We start from the raw sequence: 18,199 nt of genomic DNA on the forward strand, positions 1-18,199 counted from the left end.
TCAGTTGTTAGCTGATGATGCAAAATTAGGTACAGCAATAGTTAATAAGGTGATTTGAAGAATTTACAAGATGATTTAAATAGGCTGTCAGTATGGGCAAAAGATAGCAGGTGTCTGTTTAATGTGGAGAAATGTAAAGCTGTGCATTTTGGAATAAAGAGATTATAAACTGTCTACTACATTAATGGAACTGTATTCCAGGAAATGATGAAGCTAGATATTTCGGGGGGGGGGGGGTGGTAGACAGAGTTAAAGTTTTAGAGGACTTGCTGAGGTAGCTCATAAGGTTACTTGGCTATTAAAGAACACACAAGTAGAGATAAGGAAGTTATCTCTTTATAAAGCCTTGATACATTCTCCTCTGCATTACTGTGCTCAAGTCTGGTCCCTTGGGTTTCTTGGTGATCAGGAAGTGGAGTAGGCGAGCAACTAAGATGGTGAGTGTCTGTGGAATGTTCCCAATGAGGATAGATTGGGGTTGTGTTGACTGCAGAAAGTTGGTTCATAGGTGAAAAAGAGGAGATATGATATAATTCTTCAAAACATTTAAGTTGCTTAAAGGGTTTTATAGGATTAATGAAGGAAAAATGTCGGCACTTGGCTAGAAGGGCCAGAGTAGGCGAGCAACTAAGATAGTGAGTGTCTGTGGAATGTTCCCAATGAGGATAGATTGGGGTTGTGTTGACTGCAGAAAGTTGGTTGATAGGTGAAAAAGAGGAGATATGATATAACATTTAAGTTGCTTAAAGGGTTTTATAGGATTAATGAAGGAAAAATGTCGGCCCTTGGCTAGAAGGGCCAGAACAAGAAGTTGAATTAAAGCTTTGGTTAGTAGGGGTGTGAGGACTATATTTTTTGCTTGGAGAGTTGTGAATGAATGGAATGTGTTTCCTGAGTCGGTCGTCTGTTGATTGGTTCAAGGAGAGGTATGATAGGTTGTGTAGATACATATCCAAATCTAGACATAGCATTAAGGATTTTCATAACAATGCCTGTAACAACAGCTTCCTGCAAATGTTCATTTAGCAAATTGAAAATTGTAAAATTGTACCTTCGTTCTTCTATTGGACAAGAGCAACTGACTAACCTTAAATATCTTTCATATCAGATAACCATGGTAGTTGCATAGTAGGGAAAAAAAAATCCTAATGTACAATTTGCAGGAAAATGCACTTCATCAAAACGTCAATTTCTACAGAATAGCTTGCTAGCGTAAAATTATCTTGGACTCCATGGAGGTGCCTGTACAATAATGATAGTAATATAGTGGTGTTTGCTGTCGCACAAACATCACTGTACCCAATATAAATTAAAACAAAAATGAATATAAATAACAATTTATGCTGTATACAGTCATGTTTGAAAATTGATTTGCTTGCCAACTTGTTCACTTGAATGTATGTTTATAAAGTAATATGTTAGGGATTCATTTGATTGGATAACTTCATCCAGACCATAGGTTGGGAAACATTCTGATTTCTAATGATTTGCATTGCTATTGGGGGCTTAACCATGGGTTATTAGAACATATCTTAGTTTATTGCTTTTAAACAAATATAACAGTTTTCATTTTAATAAATTTTATTGAACCAATCTCTTTTCAGAAGCATTTCTTTTAAATGAAGTATTTTATTCACTGTTTTCATGTGATATTTGAAGTAGTCATTATCTCTATTATTTATAGGTGGCTACTGGGGCAAGATATTTTGTAAGACCTTTAAGTAGCATTTCAGCACTTAACCACAAAGATCAGGTATGCAGCTTCTTTTTCTTTTTTTAAAAAATCATTTAGGTGTCTTAATTTTGAAATGTGGATGAAAGTGTTTTATTAAGTTATTTCATTTTATGGTAAAAACTAAAATTTGTTTTTCAGCCTTTTTTAGCTTGATTCTGATAGGTTATTTAAACTTTATCATCCAGTGACTGAGAAATAGTCATTAAAATAATATTACATTTTACTTCAGAGTTGTATTGTCATCATAGCCTGATGTATGCTTAAGGATTGCAAACATAATGTAATGTATTTATGTAACAGGCATAAATACATTACAATAAAAGCTCTTTCTTTCTGTTTCCAATGGAGAATGAACCAGTGTGAAGTAACAATATATCTGCATAAATGGTAATTTGTGCAGTTCTTGTTTGTAGATCATTTACGATGTTGATGATTTTCAACAATCAGCACAGATTTATTCACTGTTGATTGTATAGCTTAGATATGAGGTGGTGCAGTTGTATTCGTTGGGAGTTTTAAAGGAATTTCCTAACATGAAATTCCTTTGATCTTTTAATTTCTGACTTTCTGAAGAGTCTCTTAACAATTGTTGGAGTAAAATGAGGCTGGTGGCTGTCAATCAGTCCATGGTGTGACCACCCAATTTCGCTTTTTTGTCACTCTGATGATTGCCTTTACTGACTGAAAAGATTTCATTGACCTATCTGCTGCTTGAATATAATTTGTAGAACTTTGACATTTCGAAAGGTTAAATCCTTAGAGACCACAGTAACAGTTTGTTGATTTTGCAGTTGTTTTTATCATATCTAATGCATCTATTGTGATAGCTTCCCCACTGAAGAAAGAGAAATAGATAAAAAAATATATATATTCTCATACACTATCAGCAATAATCTTCCTCCTCTCCTTTGAAAGCTGTCAGTAAAAGTCTTCAGGTTTTCAGAATTATTTTTCACATCGTTTGATCTTTGTTTATTGTTTTCAAAATAAATAACCAAAATTCCAGTGGAATTTTCCAAGATGCAGGAGGAGGATGTTGCATGAAACAGCAATCTGAGAGATCAGATTTAGAGTTGTGAACATCCTTCCTGCAACCAGAATTGGTCCATCAAACTGCTGCTATTTCTCGATTAATGACACATCTCAAGGGTATCCATTTTGAAAATAAAGAACAGGTCAAAGCAGAGATGAGAAAAGTGTTCCAAAATTGACATTTACCATCATACATCATAAAACTTAAGGAAACAACTACCGTGTTAGAATAAAACTTCAGTTTAACATAAACCAAAACAATCACTCGACATTTACCATGATACCTTTTGAAGGTTTGTCAGACAGTGGAGAAAGTGTATTGAAGGTGTTGTTAGAATAGTGTATGAAAATAAAATAGTGACTTTGAACTGTCTTATTTCTGACATATCTCTTAGGCGGGAATCTATCACAAATGGAGGTATTATTACATTAAGAATGCTCCTCATATTCTTTAAGAATGATTGTCAGTTCATGTTGAGGTTATTACCAGGACTTCAGGAATCCACTTGCCATATGAATGCAAAAAAAGAAATTATATTTTCAACCAGGAGAGAGTATCTGATGTAATTAATTTAATTCCTTCATACACTATTTGTTTCTTTCTGTCCAAAAGGTGGTTTGCACGAAAATATTCTCAAAGGTATGACTCACTTCTGTTTCCAAAATTGTGAAGTAATTTCAAATTCTGACAACAGATGGCACTATTTATCTCTCACCCTTGCATCTGCAAATTCATTTAGAAATTGTAAAATATTCTCAACCAACATTTTATTTTGCAACTTTTTTTCATGAATTGCCATTTTTATAAAAATCAGAGTTGCTGTTAAACAAAAATATATATAATTTAAGAAGACTGAATTTCATTTATTTCACTGCCAACTGTAATAAAATTAAGAATAGTTTATATTTTTCTGTGCCAAATTATAAATCCTAAGACTTAAACCTGGTATGAAAACAAAACAAAAATGTAATACCCCAAATGGAAGAGCAAGAAATGTGCCCTGATGTTTTAAGAAAAGAAGTTCAGTATGCAATGTAGCATGAGTAGTGGAAAGATGCTAAGTGAAGATGAGTTACTAATAGACATTCCGAAAGCAAGTTGTGAATCATGACATGTCAAGATGTTAAGTAAAATTTATACTTTGTGCCTAAAACAGAAGAGAATATCAATGAGTTGGAATAATGCTATCTTTATTATGAAAGGGGACAAAGAAGATAGTAAAGATTACTGCCCTATCAGTCTCCTTTTAACAATATACAAAATTTTTTACAAAAATCATTAGCAACAGAATACAAAATAAACTAGATTTTCACCAGCCTTCAGAACAACCAGGATTCAGAAAAAAATCGGCACTGTTGATTATATATGTAATAAGACAAATAATTGAGAAAACAATACCAGAAACCCTCATCTCTGGTTTATTGATTTTGAAAAGATGTGATTCAACTCAACATTAGCTATTTCAGAAGCCCTTAAAAATCGAGGAATTGAAAACTTACGTCGATATACTAAGTCATAAAATTTAACTGCATCTATGAAATCAGGAGCAAATATGAAATTTTTCTCCTCTTTCATCCTTGGTGCTATTGTATTGTGGAACAGTCTTTCCCTTTATGTATTTCCCAAGAAATACAACATACAGACTTTTAAATCAAATGTAAACAAGTTTTTCCTTTCCCAACCCACTCAACCTCTTGTGTATGGGCTCAACATAAAAAATAAATAAAGATATAAAAAAAATTAATTAGGACTACAATTAATACTTTCTAAGCTTTTCATTGACTGTGCTGCATAATTGTCTGAAGGTGAAATTCCAGATGATTGGAGGAGAGCTCTTAGTTCCTATCTATAAAAAAAGAGTTATAAAACTAAATTGAAGGCCACTTACAATTAGGCTAAAGTAACTTGAAAAAATTCGATGCTTGGTCTCCAGAACTGGGTCTCCAGAACTGGTCTGGACTAAGTAAAAACACACACACACACACACACACACACACACACACACACACACACACACACACACACACACACACACACACACACACACACAAAAGTTTAAAATTAATAGAAGAAAAAAAAAACTAGCCTATCCAAAGTACAAATAAAAATACTTTAAGTTTGTAAAATAGCCTTTTGTAGGTGGGAGCCACTTAAAATAAATAATTGAACTAAGGAAGTACAGGAAAATAGTTTGTAAAATGAGGTAAGACAAGATGCACATCTCCACCCTTATTCATCGATATGGGTCATGTTGGGAAAGACTGGCTCAGAATCAGATATCAAATTTATCTCTGCCTTATGCAAATGATGTTGCAGTGGATTTGTTCAGGAGTACAAGTCTCCAGATTCTTTGATTAAATTGAAGAATCACTGTAACAGATTGGTTTTAGAAAGTCCAAAACTATCCAGATTCTTTGATTAAATTGAAGAATCACTGTAACAGATTGGTTTTAGAAAGTCCAAAACTATGAAAATAGGAACATGAAAAATTTGGCTGCATTTCTCAATGGAGAACTATAGAAAAAGTAAAATATTTCATCTATTTACATAATGTTTAGTATAAAATATGACAGTATTGAAGTGCTGAAAGTGATAGACTAATTTAGAGAAAAATTGTTGATGGGAGATTGGTAATGTAAACTTAATTATATAATATTGTCAGTAGTATTTTATATATATTCCCCTTGAGGGTACATATCTAGAAATTGATGATAAAATGTATAATGGAAAAAATATGTATCTTCTTGCAGAAACTGCTTAGAATAATAAAGTTGTCATCTTTAGGTGAAGTTGGATGATAAATTTTTTTTTTGATAGAAAAGATTATAAAATAGTAAATTAATGCATTTTTCAGGTAATTACTGTTGGAACTGGAGTAAATGCAAACAGATTATTAGAACCATCACCTCTTAAGAGTACACCCCTTACACAGGTAATTAATTTAATTTTGTTAGCATTAGAAGCATTTTATTGTAAATTAGTATCTCAATTTATCTCGTGAAGAGTTGTTAGGATCTTTTCTATAGTGAAATGTATTTTTGGATGTTGGCTGTTTAAATGCATTAAAAGTGTGGGACCAAATAGTAAACATATGATCTACATAGCATAACCTAGGACCAGCTCTGAAGATGCTGGTTTGAACTCCAGTGAAATACTAGTAATCCAATAAATTATTTTATTCCTCTGGTATTATTTATTCTGTGAAGTACTCTTATGAGTAACCACCAGCACCTAAGCCTATCCATTTCATTTATAAAATGATAGGCTTAGGTGCCTATCATTTTATAAATGAAATTAGGTGTCCAATTTATTCAAGAAATTGGATCTTGAATGACAAGTTGCATCCTATTTCTTTGTGTGCTTGTAGCTTGACTTCTATAAGATCTCCTTGGGTTAAGTATAAAAAGCAACAATATTTCACAGAGCCTAGTTCTGGTACTTTATTACATATTCTGGCTGTGCAGAAAAGCTGGAGCTGTGTGTTGAACAGAAGGTGTCAATCACTTACATAGCTTCTAAGCACCTTCTGTGCCATTGAAATTAGCAAAATTGCATTAAATACTTCACACTAAGAGAACACTGAATTATAATTTATTACATATTTCACTCAATATGTCATGAGCTTCTTTCAGGGAGAAGACAGAAAAACTGATAACATTTAAATTCTGAATACAAGAATGTCATACAAAAAAATATCATGTGTCTTGGTCCAGCTGTCCAGTTTAAGATTATAAACAGTTAACAGCAATCGCTTCCCAAAACTTAGAAATAGGCGTACGGTCTGTCTGATTAAGATAGATTAGGTGGTGGCTTCACATGATTAAAAAAAAATAGACGATCGAATTTGAACCTACTGTAGAGTAGTATCTTGGTAATGTTCCAGTGAATTCTGTCTAGTGTTGATGGCATGAGAAGCAATGTCTGAACCTTCAGAATCCAAAAATTTTATATAATCTTGATGTTATATAATATATAATCTTTGATTCTAGTAGTTGCAGAATGGCCAGTCTGTCCAAAGTAGCAAAGATGAATTAATGGGATATCTGATAAACACCGTAAAAGTGGTCTAATCTTTTGAGGTACCTGTGGCATAATTAAAATTAATAACTTAACCCGACAAGGGCTTCTGACCTAATGTCCAATCCTCACCTTCTCGTGGTGCACCCTGTTGGGTATCTACTTGGATACTGAACGAACGAGGATGGGCTGGCAATTTGGGATTTAGCCGACCAAATTGTATTCTTATTGGTTAAACCAAAATAAAAAAAATGATGGTACGACATGACAAAATTTCATGCCGGCTGGAGCGTCGCCCGGTTAAACAAGGTCCCCGTTGTTTTCGCCAGGGAACCAGGGCAAACAGTGAAAAGTCAGCTACTGGAACAAATCTGAAAACAAACCCCAACTCAACATCACCAGAGTTAAAGATCGGTACTATCAACATAAGAAGCCTAAATGGCAAAGAAATGGAGCTAGCTGAGGAATTAGAAAAGTACCAGATCGACATAATAGGGATGACTGAAACAAAAAAGACAAAAACTGGTGAGATCTTTCTGAGCAATAAATACAAAATGTTATATTCAGGAAATGACAAACAAGGAAAAGGAGTAGCCATAGTATTCAACACAAAATACGAGGCTAATCTTGAATGGCAGTCAGTCTCAAGTAGAGTAATGTGGGCAAATATGAGAATGGGGAACTGGACAATGAGACTTTGTGCCTATGGTCCCACATAAGGTTCTACTAAGGTAGAAGTGCAAGAATTTTTTGATGTTTTAGAAAAAGCAACTGATACAATGAAAAAGGAAAAGTTGGTCCTTGTTGGTGATCTGAATATCAGAGTAGGAAATGATTGTGAGACATACAAAAATATTTTGGGAAAATTTGGAGAAAAGAGCAAAGCTAATAATAATGGCAAATATCTGTTGGATTTCTGCCCAGAACATGGACTGGTTATTACTAACACCGTGTTCCAACATAAAAATGTGCACAAATTCACATGGAGAGAAGAGGCAAGGAATAAGAAAAGTCTCATTGACTATGTTATTGTTGATTGATAGTGATGTTTCTCCCTGGTGCAGGACACCAGAGTGTACAGAGGATTTGAAATTGGAAGCGATCACTATTTAGTCTTGAGCAGGATAAAATTGAAATTCATATTGAAAAGAATAACATGTAAGAAAGTTTTAAAGTGAATAAAAGTTGAGCTCTCAGATGTGAAGTGTAGACTAAAATAGACAAAGTTATTGAAGAAAAAATGAAACAGTTTAAGAACAGCAATCAAACCTTGGAATTCAGTGGCAAACTCTGAAGAAAACATTAATTGATTCTGCCAGAGAGGCATGTGGTGAGGTTGTCTGCAAGGATAAAAAAAATCTGAACTCCCTGGTGAAAACAGGAAGTTAAAGAGGCAGTGAAGGAAAAGAAGAAAGCATATTATCAAACGTTCCTGTCAAATAAGTCAGCTTGTGCTCTTAGAGAGAGACAAATGCAAGAATGCTAAACACTGTGTAAAACTAGCTAAACAAAAGCCATGGGAGGACTTTGGCAAGAATATAGAAAATAAATATCAAGAAGGTGGCAAAATATTCTGGAGGTTGTTGGAAAAAGCTTAGGAATGGAGGAAAGAGTGCTGTAAAAGGAGTTAGAGATGATAAAGGTGACATGAAAACAGGAGAAAAAGATATCCTTGAAGTATGGAGAGTAATTACTTTGAAAATTTGCTAAATGAAACAAGCAGTGATGACAGCACAGTGATAAAAAAACACTGACCAGGCATGCATTCAGGAATACATATCCATACTTGAAGTAGAAAAAGCCATCAAAGGCTTGAAATGTGAAGGAAATAGGAGTAGATGATATTCGACCAGAAATGCTGAAGTATGGGGGTATAAAAGTCTTACAGTGGCTGTACTGCATAGTTCAGAATGCTGGGACAGAGGGACAAATTGCCAATGATTGGAGTAGAGCTCTCATAGTACCCATATATAAAATGGGAAATAAAACTGAATGCGAGAATTACAGAGGTATTTCCCTACTGAGTGTTACTGGCAAGATCTATGCAAGTATCCTTGAGAAACGGTTGAGAAGAATTGTGGAAGGAAAGCTTGGTGAAGAACAAGCTGGATTCAGGCCAAATAGAGACTCTCAGGATCAGATCTTCACTTTACGACAAATAGTTGAGAAAGCATGGGAATATAACAGAGATCCGTATTTAAGTTTTGTCGATTTGGAAAAGGCATATGACAAGGTGCCAAGAGAGAAGCTATTCAATACGCTACAGTTATATGGTGTCAATGGGGCATTATATCAAGCAATACTTAGTCTTTATTTGAGTTGTAAGTCAGCAGTTAGAATTGAAGGAAGTACAGGAAGATGGTTTAATGTTAAATCTGGTGTGAATCAAGGATGTACATTATCCCCTTTGTTATTCATTATCTATATGGATCACATTATGAAGGAAAGTAGTATTAAACCTGATATCAAAATTGGAGATGTTAATGTCAGCTCTTTGCTTTATGAGGATGATGTTATACTACTAAATAAATCCGCTACAAGTCTGCAAGATTCTCTGACTAAATTGAATAGCTGTTGTAATAGATATGGTATGAAGGTCAGCAATAAAAAGACAAAGACAATGAAAATAGGCAGAATCACTGAAAATGTCAACTGTGTTGTGAATGGAGAACCTGTGGAACAAGTGAAACATTTCAGCTGCTTAGGCACCATTTTTACTGAAGATGATAAATTAAATATAGAAATAGACAACAGAATCAGCAAAGCTGGTATGGTAGGAAGTCAATTGAATAAATTCATATGGAATATGAGAGAAATTAGACGGAACACTAAATTAGCTATATACAAGACAGTGTTCAAACCAGTTTTAACTTATGTATCTGAGAGCTGGGTCAGAAGTAAAACACTTGACCAAAGACTAGAGACTGCAGATATGAGAGTCCTGAGAAAGATTAGAGGCGTGAACAGATGGCATCAATGGCAATATCATATTAAAAACGAGGATATTAGGAAAGAACTTGACATTGTCAGCATCCAGGAATGCATTCGCAGAGCTAATCTCAGGTGGTATGGTCACCTAAACAGAATGGGCAAAGAAAGATTAGCAAAACAAGTGTTCTCTGTCAGGTTGACAGGAAAACGACCCAGAGGAAGACCAAGATATAGGTGGATTGATACGGTACAATGTGCCTTAGACAATAGAAATATAAGATCTGATAATGTTGGAGTCTAGACAAGTAATAGATTGATTTGGAGGAAAAGTGTAGATATGAAGTTAGTAATGATGTAATTTTTTTCATGTAGTACTATCATATCCTGTACACCCCATGAGGTGCATGGCAGGAATTTGATGATGATCTGATGATGATGATGATGAACTTAACACATATAAAACCAACAGTAATAAACTTTAATGAATTAAAGGTACAAATATTTCGTACTGAAAGTAACAGTACATCATCAGTGTAGAACAGACAGTTAAAGGAATGGAATACAAAGTACAGAACAGTTGGTGGGTTTCCAATTTAAATTGTTGCCGCATGCCAGAAAATTACTATTAATAAAATATTATTAAATAATTCTTAAACAATTTCTTGCGAAGATGATAATAAACTACGATTTGAAGTTGCTGCCTCACTTTTTAAAAGCAAATTACCATTATGTAATTTATCAAGTGTTGAAATCCATGTGCTAACTTCATTAAGAAAAAACAGTGAAATATCTATTTCAAAAGCTGTAGGGATAAAGGAAAAGCTGTAGTGGTCATGGATAAGGCTGACTATGAGAGAAAAGTAACCTGCATTTTACAAGATACCTTCACTATCAAGAAATCAATCATAATCCTACAAATTAAACAGTTAAATAAGGGAGAAACTTCATCACTGCTTGATGAAGTTATCAGTTGAGATCAACTAATAACTGATCTCGTAGATAAATTACGCACTCATTTTGGAAGAACTCGTTATGTCTTTCCATAAAGAAGGTTATTCAGTAAGACCCATTGTGAATTGTATTGACTCTCACACTTATCAAATTGCTAAAATTTTGTCACGTTCATTAACTGCCCATACTGGACATTCTAGATCATTCATCAAAAATTCGACACAGTTTCTTGAACCAATCAAGGATGTTCAAATCAAAGAGTCTGACTTGTTAGTCCGTTTTGATATTGTTTTCCTTTCACCAATGTTCCATTAACTGACACTGTCAACTTACTATATGATGATTACCCTCCAGATATTGCAAAGATTTTTGAATTTGTTATACATTCAGGATATTTCAGCTGGAAAAACAAGATCTACAAACAAGTTGAAGGTACTGCCATGGGTACCTTCTCTGTCTCCACCTTTGGTAAATTATTTTTTGTGCCATCTGGAAGATACCTTGTTCTCATCCATTCATCCCCAACACTCTCTTTGGTTTTGTTATGTCAATGATGTTTTTGCTATTTGGCCACATGCTGAAGAGAAACTTACCACATTCCCACAACAGATAATTAACCTTCACCCATGCATTCAGTTCACTATGGTAAAAGAAAAGGCTGGTAGTTTACCATTCTTAGACATCCTCCTTATATTCACATCCTTTGGTACTTTGTCAACAAGTGTCTATCGAAAACTTACCTTTACTGGCAGATACATTCATCAAAAGTCTGCTCATCACACCTCTCAAAAAATCAGTGTTATTAAATCTTTAATTAATAGAGCACATAAAGTGTGTTCCTCCCCCTTAAGCTTACAACAAGAACTTTTCACTATAAAAAAGTTAATAGAATCTAATGGTTACAACCCTAATCAGATCCATCAGATAATTGACTTCTATGTTCCAACACTTCAGGATTCTTCAACAGTCTACACGGTTCCAATCCCTTATATTTCAGGCATCTTAGAACATATTGGCAGAATTTTGAAGAAGTATCATCTTATTCAACCACACTTCTCACTCGTTGCCATCTACAAAAGACAAACTGACATCTCTATGGTTAGCTGATGTTTACCAGATACCATGTGAATGTAATTTATCATACTTTGGACAAACAGGCCGTTCTGTGGAAAAAAGAATGAAGGAACATCAGTATTATATCGAATACATGAAACCTCATAAGTCTGGTCTAGCACAACATAGCATTGACACTAAACATAATATCCAATGGGATAAAGCTTTTCTCCACAGATTCGAGTTTAAATATGAATGCCTTTTCAAAGAAAGTTGCGAAGCCCTCAATGAGTTTTTAAGAATTATTTAATAATATTTTATTTCGTAATTTTCTGGCACGCGGCAATAATTTTAATTGGTAATCCACCAACTATTCTGTACTTTGTATTCCATTCCTTTAACTGTTTGTTCTACACTGATGATGTACTGTTACTTTCAGTATGAAATATTTGTTCCTTTAATTCATTAAAGTTTATTACTGTTGGTTTTATACGTGTTAAGTTATTAACCATAAGGGTGGTGATATATCTTTGATAGGTGGTAAGAAAGATGACAACTTCTGGCCTGGTTTGAAGGTGGTGTACAAATTATATCTTCAAAAGGGTACTTGCTATTTGTTCAGATGTTCCTTTAAGGTAGGATATTCTGATTCTTTTAATATCAGATTGCAATCTGGAAAAGGGGTGATAATTATGAAATATTTTCAGTATTCAGCATTCAATGCTATATCCATTAAGTAATAAAAGAGACTCAGAAGGACAAATTGTGTGCTTGCTTGGTATACATGGCTCTTGATAATACCTATTTTTTGTGAAGAATGATGTGAAGATGCATGGATATCTGCCTTTAAAGGATGGCTTCCTGTAAATAAACAGAAAATTCTGTATTATCAGAAGCGTTATGACATATTAAAGTATCCAAAAAGGGAAGATTATTGTTAGATTCATAATCAGTAGTGAACTTGATGTGAGTATATAAGGAGTTGATTTTAATCAGAAACTGAAGTAGTTCTGTTTCAGAGTGAGACCAGATTGCAACGATGTCATCCACAAAATTGTAGCCAAATGCGAGGTCAAGGAGAAATGGTGTTAGAAATTCAATCCTCTAAATGTTCCATAAAATGATCAGTCAAAGCAAGGGATATAGGATTACCCATCGCAGTATACTTTTGATCTGCTGAAATAATTTATTACACCAAGTAAAGTAGCTGGCATTGATAGTAAATTTAATAAATTGACGATGCCAACAGGGAAATCTGTTTGTAAAAGTTGTAGTTTCTTGAAGTGATATATTTGTAAAGAGTGAAACTATATCAAAGGAAACCATTTCAGACTCATCTAAAGATGATCTTTAACTTTTTTTACTTTGAAGTGAAAACTTTTATAAGGTGGTTTTCACAGCATATAAATTTCATAGCAGTCTTCACCAAAGATATTTTGCCAAATAATAAGTAGGAGATCCTATGCAATCAACTATTGGATATAATGGGTAACTGACTTTATGTACATTAAGGCCAAAAATATGTGTGAGGGACAAGCATGATGAATCTGCAACCTTTCAATGGTATTAGTATCTAAGGGATATGTTTGATCTAACAGTTTATTCAATTTGTTTAGCTGAATTTGCATAGGATCTCTGTTAGTCATACTATAAATGGATCTATCATGCAGTAAACACATTGTTTGCAATTGTAGTCGGTGGTATCCATGAGTGCAGTTGCATTTCGTTATTACAATTTTATTATTTTCGCATAAAGAATAGAGCACTTCTAATTCAGGTAGAGAAATATTCAGAGGATGAGGTTTGGCTTTATACAAAATCTGTGCAATCTCAAACTTTAACTTGTTAGCATCATTTGTACATAATTCTCTAATGCCTTTTTTTTGCAACTACCATAAAGTCTAAATGAGACAGATGATGAGGTGTTGCTGCAAAATCTAGACATTTTGATAATACACTTAATTAATTTGTAAAAGGATAGTTAAATTTATAACCCATTTTTCATGTGCAGGGCTGTGGTTGTTGAATGAGCCGAAGGCTTTTTGTTCTAATAATTCAAACTTGTATATCAATTTCTGTTTATAGTTAATAAACAATTATTGTTTATATTGTCTATAAATAAAGTGTGTCTGGCTGAAGAAAGAGAAATTTTACTGATTAAGTTAAAATGTTCAGGACTAAGATTGTTCTGTAGTATAGTTTGAAGTTCAGAAATTTTTTTATTAGAAAAGAGCTTCTTAACATAATGTATTCTTTCAGACAATAGTGCCTTGCTAGCTCTTTGATAAATGTTATGAGCAGAATAAGATTTAATAGCCTCCATCTATTACTTAATGGATACAGTGAAACTTCAATACAGAAAATATTTGAATAATAATAATCATCTCTCTCATCTTCATCAAATTCCTGCTAGGTACCCTCAGGGGGAGGGTGTACAAGATATGATAGTACTACATGAAAAAAATTACATCATTACTACCTTCCTATAATGTTCACCTTCATACCATATCTATTACAACAGTTATTCAATTTAGTCAGGGACTCTTGCAAACTTGTAGTGGATTTATTTAGAAGTATAACATCGTCCGCATAAAGCAAAGAGCTGACATTAACATCTCCAATTCTGATATCATGTTTAATACCACTTTCCTTCATATTGTGATCTATATAGATAATGAATAACATAGGGGATAATGTACATCCTTGTCTCACACCAGATTTAACATTAAACCATCTTCCTGTACTTCCTTCAATTCTAACTGCTGACTTACAACTCAAATAAAGACTAAGTATTGCTTGATATAATGCCCCATTGACACCATATAACTGTAGCGTATTGAATAGCTTCTCTCTTGGCACCTTGTCATATGCCTTTTCCAAATCGACAAAACTTAAATACAGATCTTTGTTTTATTCCCATGCTTTCTCGACTATTTGTTGTAAAGTGAAAATCTGATCCTGACAGCCTCTATTTGGCCTGAATTCAGCTTGTTCTTCACCTAGCTTTTCTTCCACAGTTCTTCTCAACTGTTTCTCAAGTATACTTTCATAGATCTTGCCAGTAACATGCAGTAGGGAAATACCTCTGTAATTCTCACATGCAGTTTTATTTCTCTTTTTATATATGGGTACTATGAGAGCTCTACTCCAATCATCGGGAATTCGTCTCTCTGTCCAGGCTTTCTGAACTATGCTGTGCAGCCACTGTAAGACTTTTACACCACCATACTTCAGCATTTCTGGTCGAATATCATCTACTCCTGCTGCCTTTCCACATTTCAAGCCTTTTATGGCTTTTTCTACTTCAAGTATGGATATGTATTCCTGACTGTATGCCTGTTGAGTGTTTTTTACCACTGTGCTATCACTGCTTGTTTAATTTAGCAGTTTTTCAAAGTAATTACTCCATACTTCAAGGATATCTTTTTCTCCTGTTTTCATTTCACCTTTATCATCTCTAATTCCTTTTACAGCACTCTTTCCTCCATTCCTAAGCTTCTTCAACAACCTCCAGAATATTTTGCCACCTTCTTGATATTTATTTTCTATATTCTTGCCAAAGTCCTCCCATGACTTTTGTTTAGCTAGTTTTACACACTGTTTAGCTTTCTTACATTTGTCTCTGTATTCTGTAAGAGTAAAAGCTGACTTATTTGCCAGGAACTTTTGATATGCTTTCTTCTTTTCCTTCACTGCCTCTTTAACTTCCCATGGAGTTCTGTTTTTTCTATCCTTGCAGACAATTTCACCACATGCCTCTCTGGCTGAATCAAAGTTTTCTTCAGGGCTTGTTACTGAATCTCCAAGGTTTGGTTTCTGTTCTCAAACTCTTTCATTTTTTCTTGAATAATGTTTGTGTATTTTAATCTGCAGTTCACATCTGAGAGCTGCTCAACTTTTATTTGCTTTAAAACTTTCTTACGTGTTATTCTTTTCAGTATGAAATTCAATTTTATTCTGCTCAAGACTAAATAGTGATCACTTCCAATTTCAAATCCTCTGTACACTCTGGTGTCCTGCACCAGCAAGAAAACATCACTATCAACAGTAACATAGTTAATGAGACTTTTCTTATTCCTTGTCTCTTCTCTCCATGTGAATTTGTGCACATTTTTATGTTGGAACATGGTGTTAGTAATAACCAGTCCATGTCCTGAGCAGAAATCCAACAAATATTTGCCATTATTATTAGCTTTGCTCTTTTCTCCAAATTTTCCCAAAATATTTTTGTATGTCTCACAATCATTTCCTACTCTGCTATTTAGATCCTCAACAAGGACCAACTTTTCCTTTTTCGTTGTGTCAGTTGCTTTTTCTAAGGCCTCAAAAAATTCCTCCACTTCTACCTTAGTAGAACCTTCTGTGAGATCATAAGCACAAACAAGTCTCATTGTCCAGTTCCCCATTCTCATATTTGCCTACATTACTCTACTTGAGACTGACTGCCATTCAAGAAGATTAGCCTCGTATTTTGTGTTGAATACTATGGCTACTCCTTCTTTACCTTGATTGTTATTGCCTGAATATAACATTTTGTATTTATTGCTCAGAAAGATCTCACCAGTTTTTGTCTTTTTTGTTTCAGTCACCCCTATTATGTTGATCTGGTACTTATCTAATTCCTCAGCTATCTCCATTTCTTTGCAATTCAGGCCTCTTATGTTGATAGTACCGATCTTTAACTCTGGTGATGTTGAGTTAGGGTGTGTTTTCAGATTTGTTCCAGTAGCTGACTTTTTGCTGTTTGCCCTGGTTCCCTGGCAAAAACTCTGAACAAATACCTGCAAGAACTCTTAGCAGATATATTTTGTACACCATCTATATCCTTGCCTGGTGTTTATGAAATATCCTGTTCTTGTCATCTTTGCTACTTTGGATGGACTGACCATTCTGCTACAATTAGAATTGAAGAACATCAAGATTATGTAAGATTTTTGGATTCTGAAGGTTCAAGATTTTATTATTTTGTGTCACTAGAACTTTAACAAGATGCTACACTACAGTAGGTTCAAATTTGGTCATATATTTTTTGAATCATGTGAAGCCCTGGCACCATCCTAATCTTAATTGGACAGATTGTGTGCCTGTTACTAAATTTTGGAAAGTGATTGCTATTAATTAATTATTTATAATTTTTTATATTTTTATCTATTCATTATGTAGCTTTAAAATGGATACATCTTCAAGAAAGCATTCGAAGATATGTACTCGTCCTCTTCACACATCCATGATGTGTGCAGAGAATTAAATTAAAATTTTCAGTGAGTGTGGTGTTAGTTTGGGTATTGTTAATGTGTTTTTAAAGAGGTTTAGGTAGACATGTACTTCTTCTCTTGACAGAAAAGGAAAATGTGGACCAAAAAGGAAACTGCACTTAAGATCGTTTACTAGAAAGGAAAAGCAAAATGAATCCGAGATTTTCTGCCAAGTTTCTTAGTCTACAAGACTAAGAAACTTGGCAGCTAGTGGAACTAATGTTTCTGACATGATAGTCTGTCAAAGATTGTTGGAAGCAAGGAAGACTGCCACACAGACTGAACAAGAAACAACTGTTGACAAAGGCTATGCAGGAAAAAGAGGCTCCAGTGGGCAAATGTGTAAAAAGATTGAAGTGGAAGGTCATATTCTTAGAATAAAGCCACTTCTTTCTCCAAGGAAAGCGAATACCTTATGTTAACAATCAGCAGCTGTGAAGACTTCTCCTGCCCACCTTCAACAAGCTCCTAAACACCCAACTAAAAAGATGTTCTGGGGTTGTGTTACACATGATGGTCCAGGATCACTCTTGCCTGTTGATGGTATGATTAAAAGTGACCAATGCATACAAATATTTGAGAAAGGTGGTCCCAAAGATCAAGAAAGACAAACTCATCTTCCAACAGGATCTTGCTCCATGCCATATTTCAAAAAAAGTGAAAGAGTTCCTCAAAAATCACAACATCCAATTGTTTCATTGGCCAGGTATCTCTCTTGACATTAATGCAATAGAAAATTTGTGGGCCATAATGAAAGAGAGACTTGGAAAATTAAATTGTGATACAAAGGATAACTTAATACAATTCAGTATAAATGCAGAAATAAGAAATGCGTGTTCTATGTTAGTAGAGTTCATGCCTTGGTGAGTTAATGAACTTATTAGAAATAGAGGAGCACATATAAATTATCAGGTAAGGTTGGAGTTTAATTTTTGTACTATTCTCACGAAATTAAAATTTTTCTTTAAAATGTGAGTGTTCGTATTAATTTGTTTGCTACTGTATATGCTTTATTGGTTAGCATGAACGCTTGTTTCACAGATTTTAATATCCCGTTTCCATGCACCTAAACAAAATGAATACACTTAGGATACGTCGTTTAACTGCAACTCCACATCTAAATACACTCCACAAAGTCACTTTAAACCGGTTAAGAGAATGCAAATGCTAAATCACATTGATGCAAAACTAGATATGATTTGGTTTGGTTGTGGGCCATGCACC

At 34.2% G+C, this 18,199-nt stretch overlaps 1 protein-coding gene across 2 annotated transcripts in view; it reads left to right on the forward strand.

The window, feature by feature from the left end:
• Positions 1-18,199, forward strand: part of LOC150098891 (ATP synthase lipid-binding protein, mitochondrial-like) — a 67,455-nt gene that overhangs the window by 38,052 nt on the left and 11,204 nt on the right. For both annotated transcript variants that reach the window (XM_090405046.1, XM_090405047.1), the window contains exons 3-4: positions 1,685-1,753; positions 5,623-5,700. In XM_090405046.1, coding sequence (XP_090261172.1) covers positions 1,685-1,753; positions 5,623-5,700 — 147 coding nt within the window. The remainder of the gene's footprint in view (positions 1-1,684; positions 1,754-5,622; positions 5,701-18,199) is intronic.

The sequence above is a fragment of the Typopeltis vanoorti genome, chromosome 15, assembly GCF_054136105.1.
Source record: "Typopeltis vanoorti isolate ZY-2024b chromosome 15, IOZ_Tvanoo_1.0, whole genome shotgun sequence".
In the NCBI taxonomy this organism is placed as follows: Eukaryota; Metazoa; Arthropoda; class Arachnida; order Uropygi; family Thelyphonidae; genus Typopeltis; species Typopeltis vanoorti.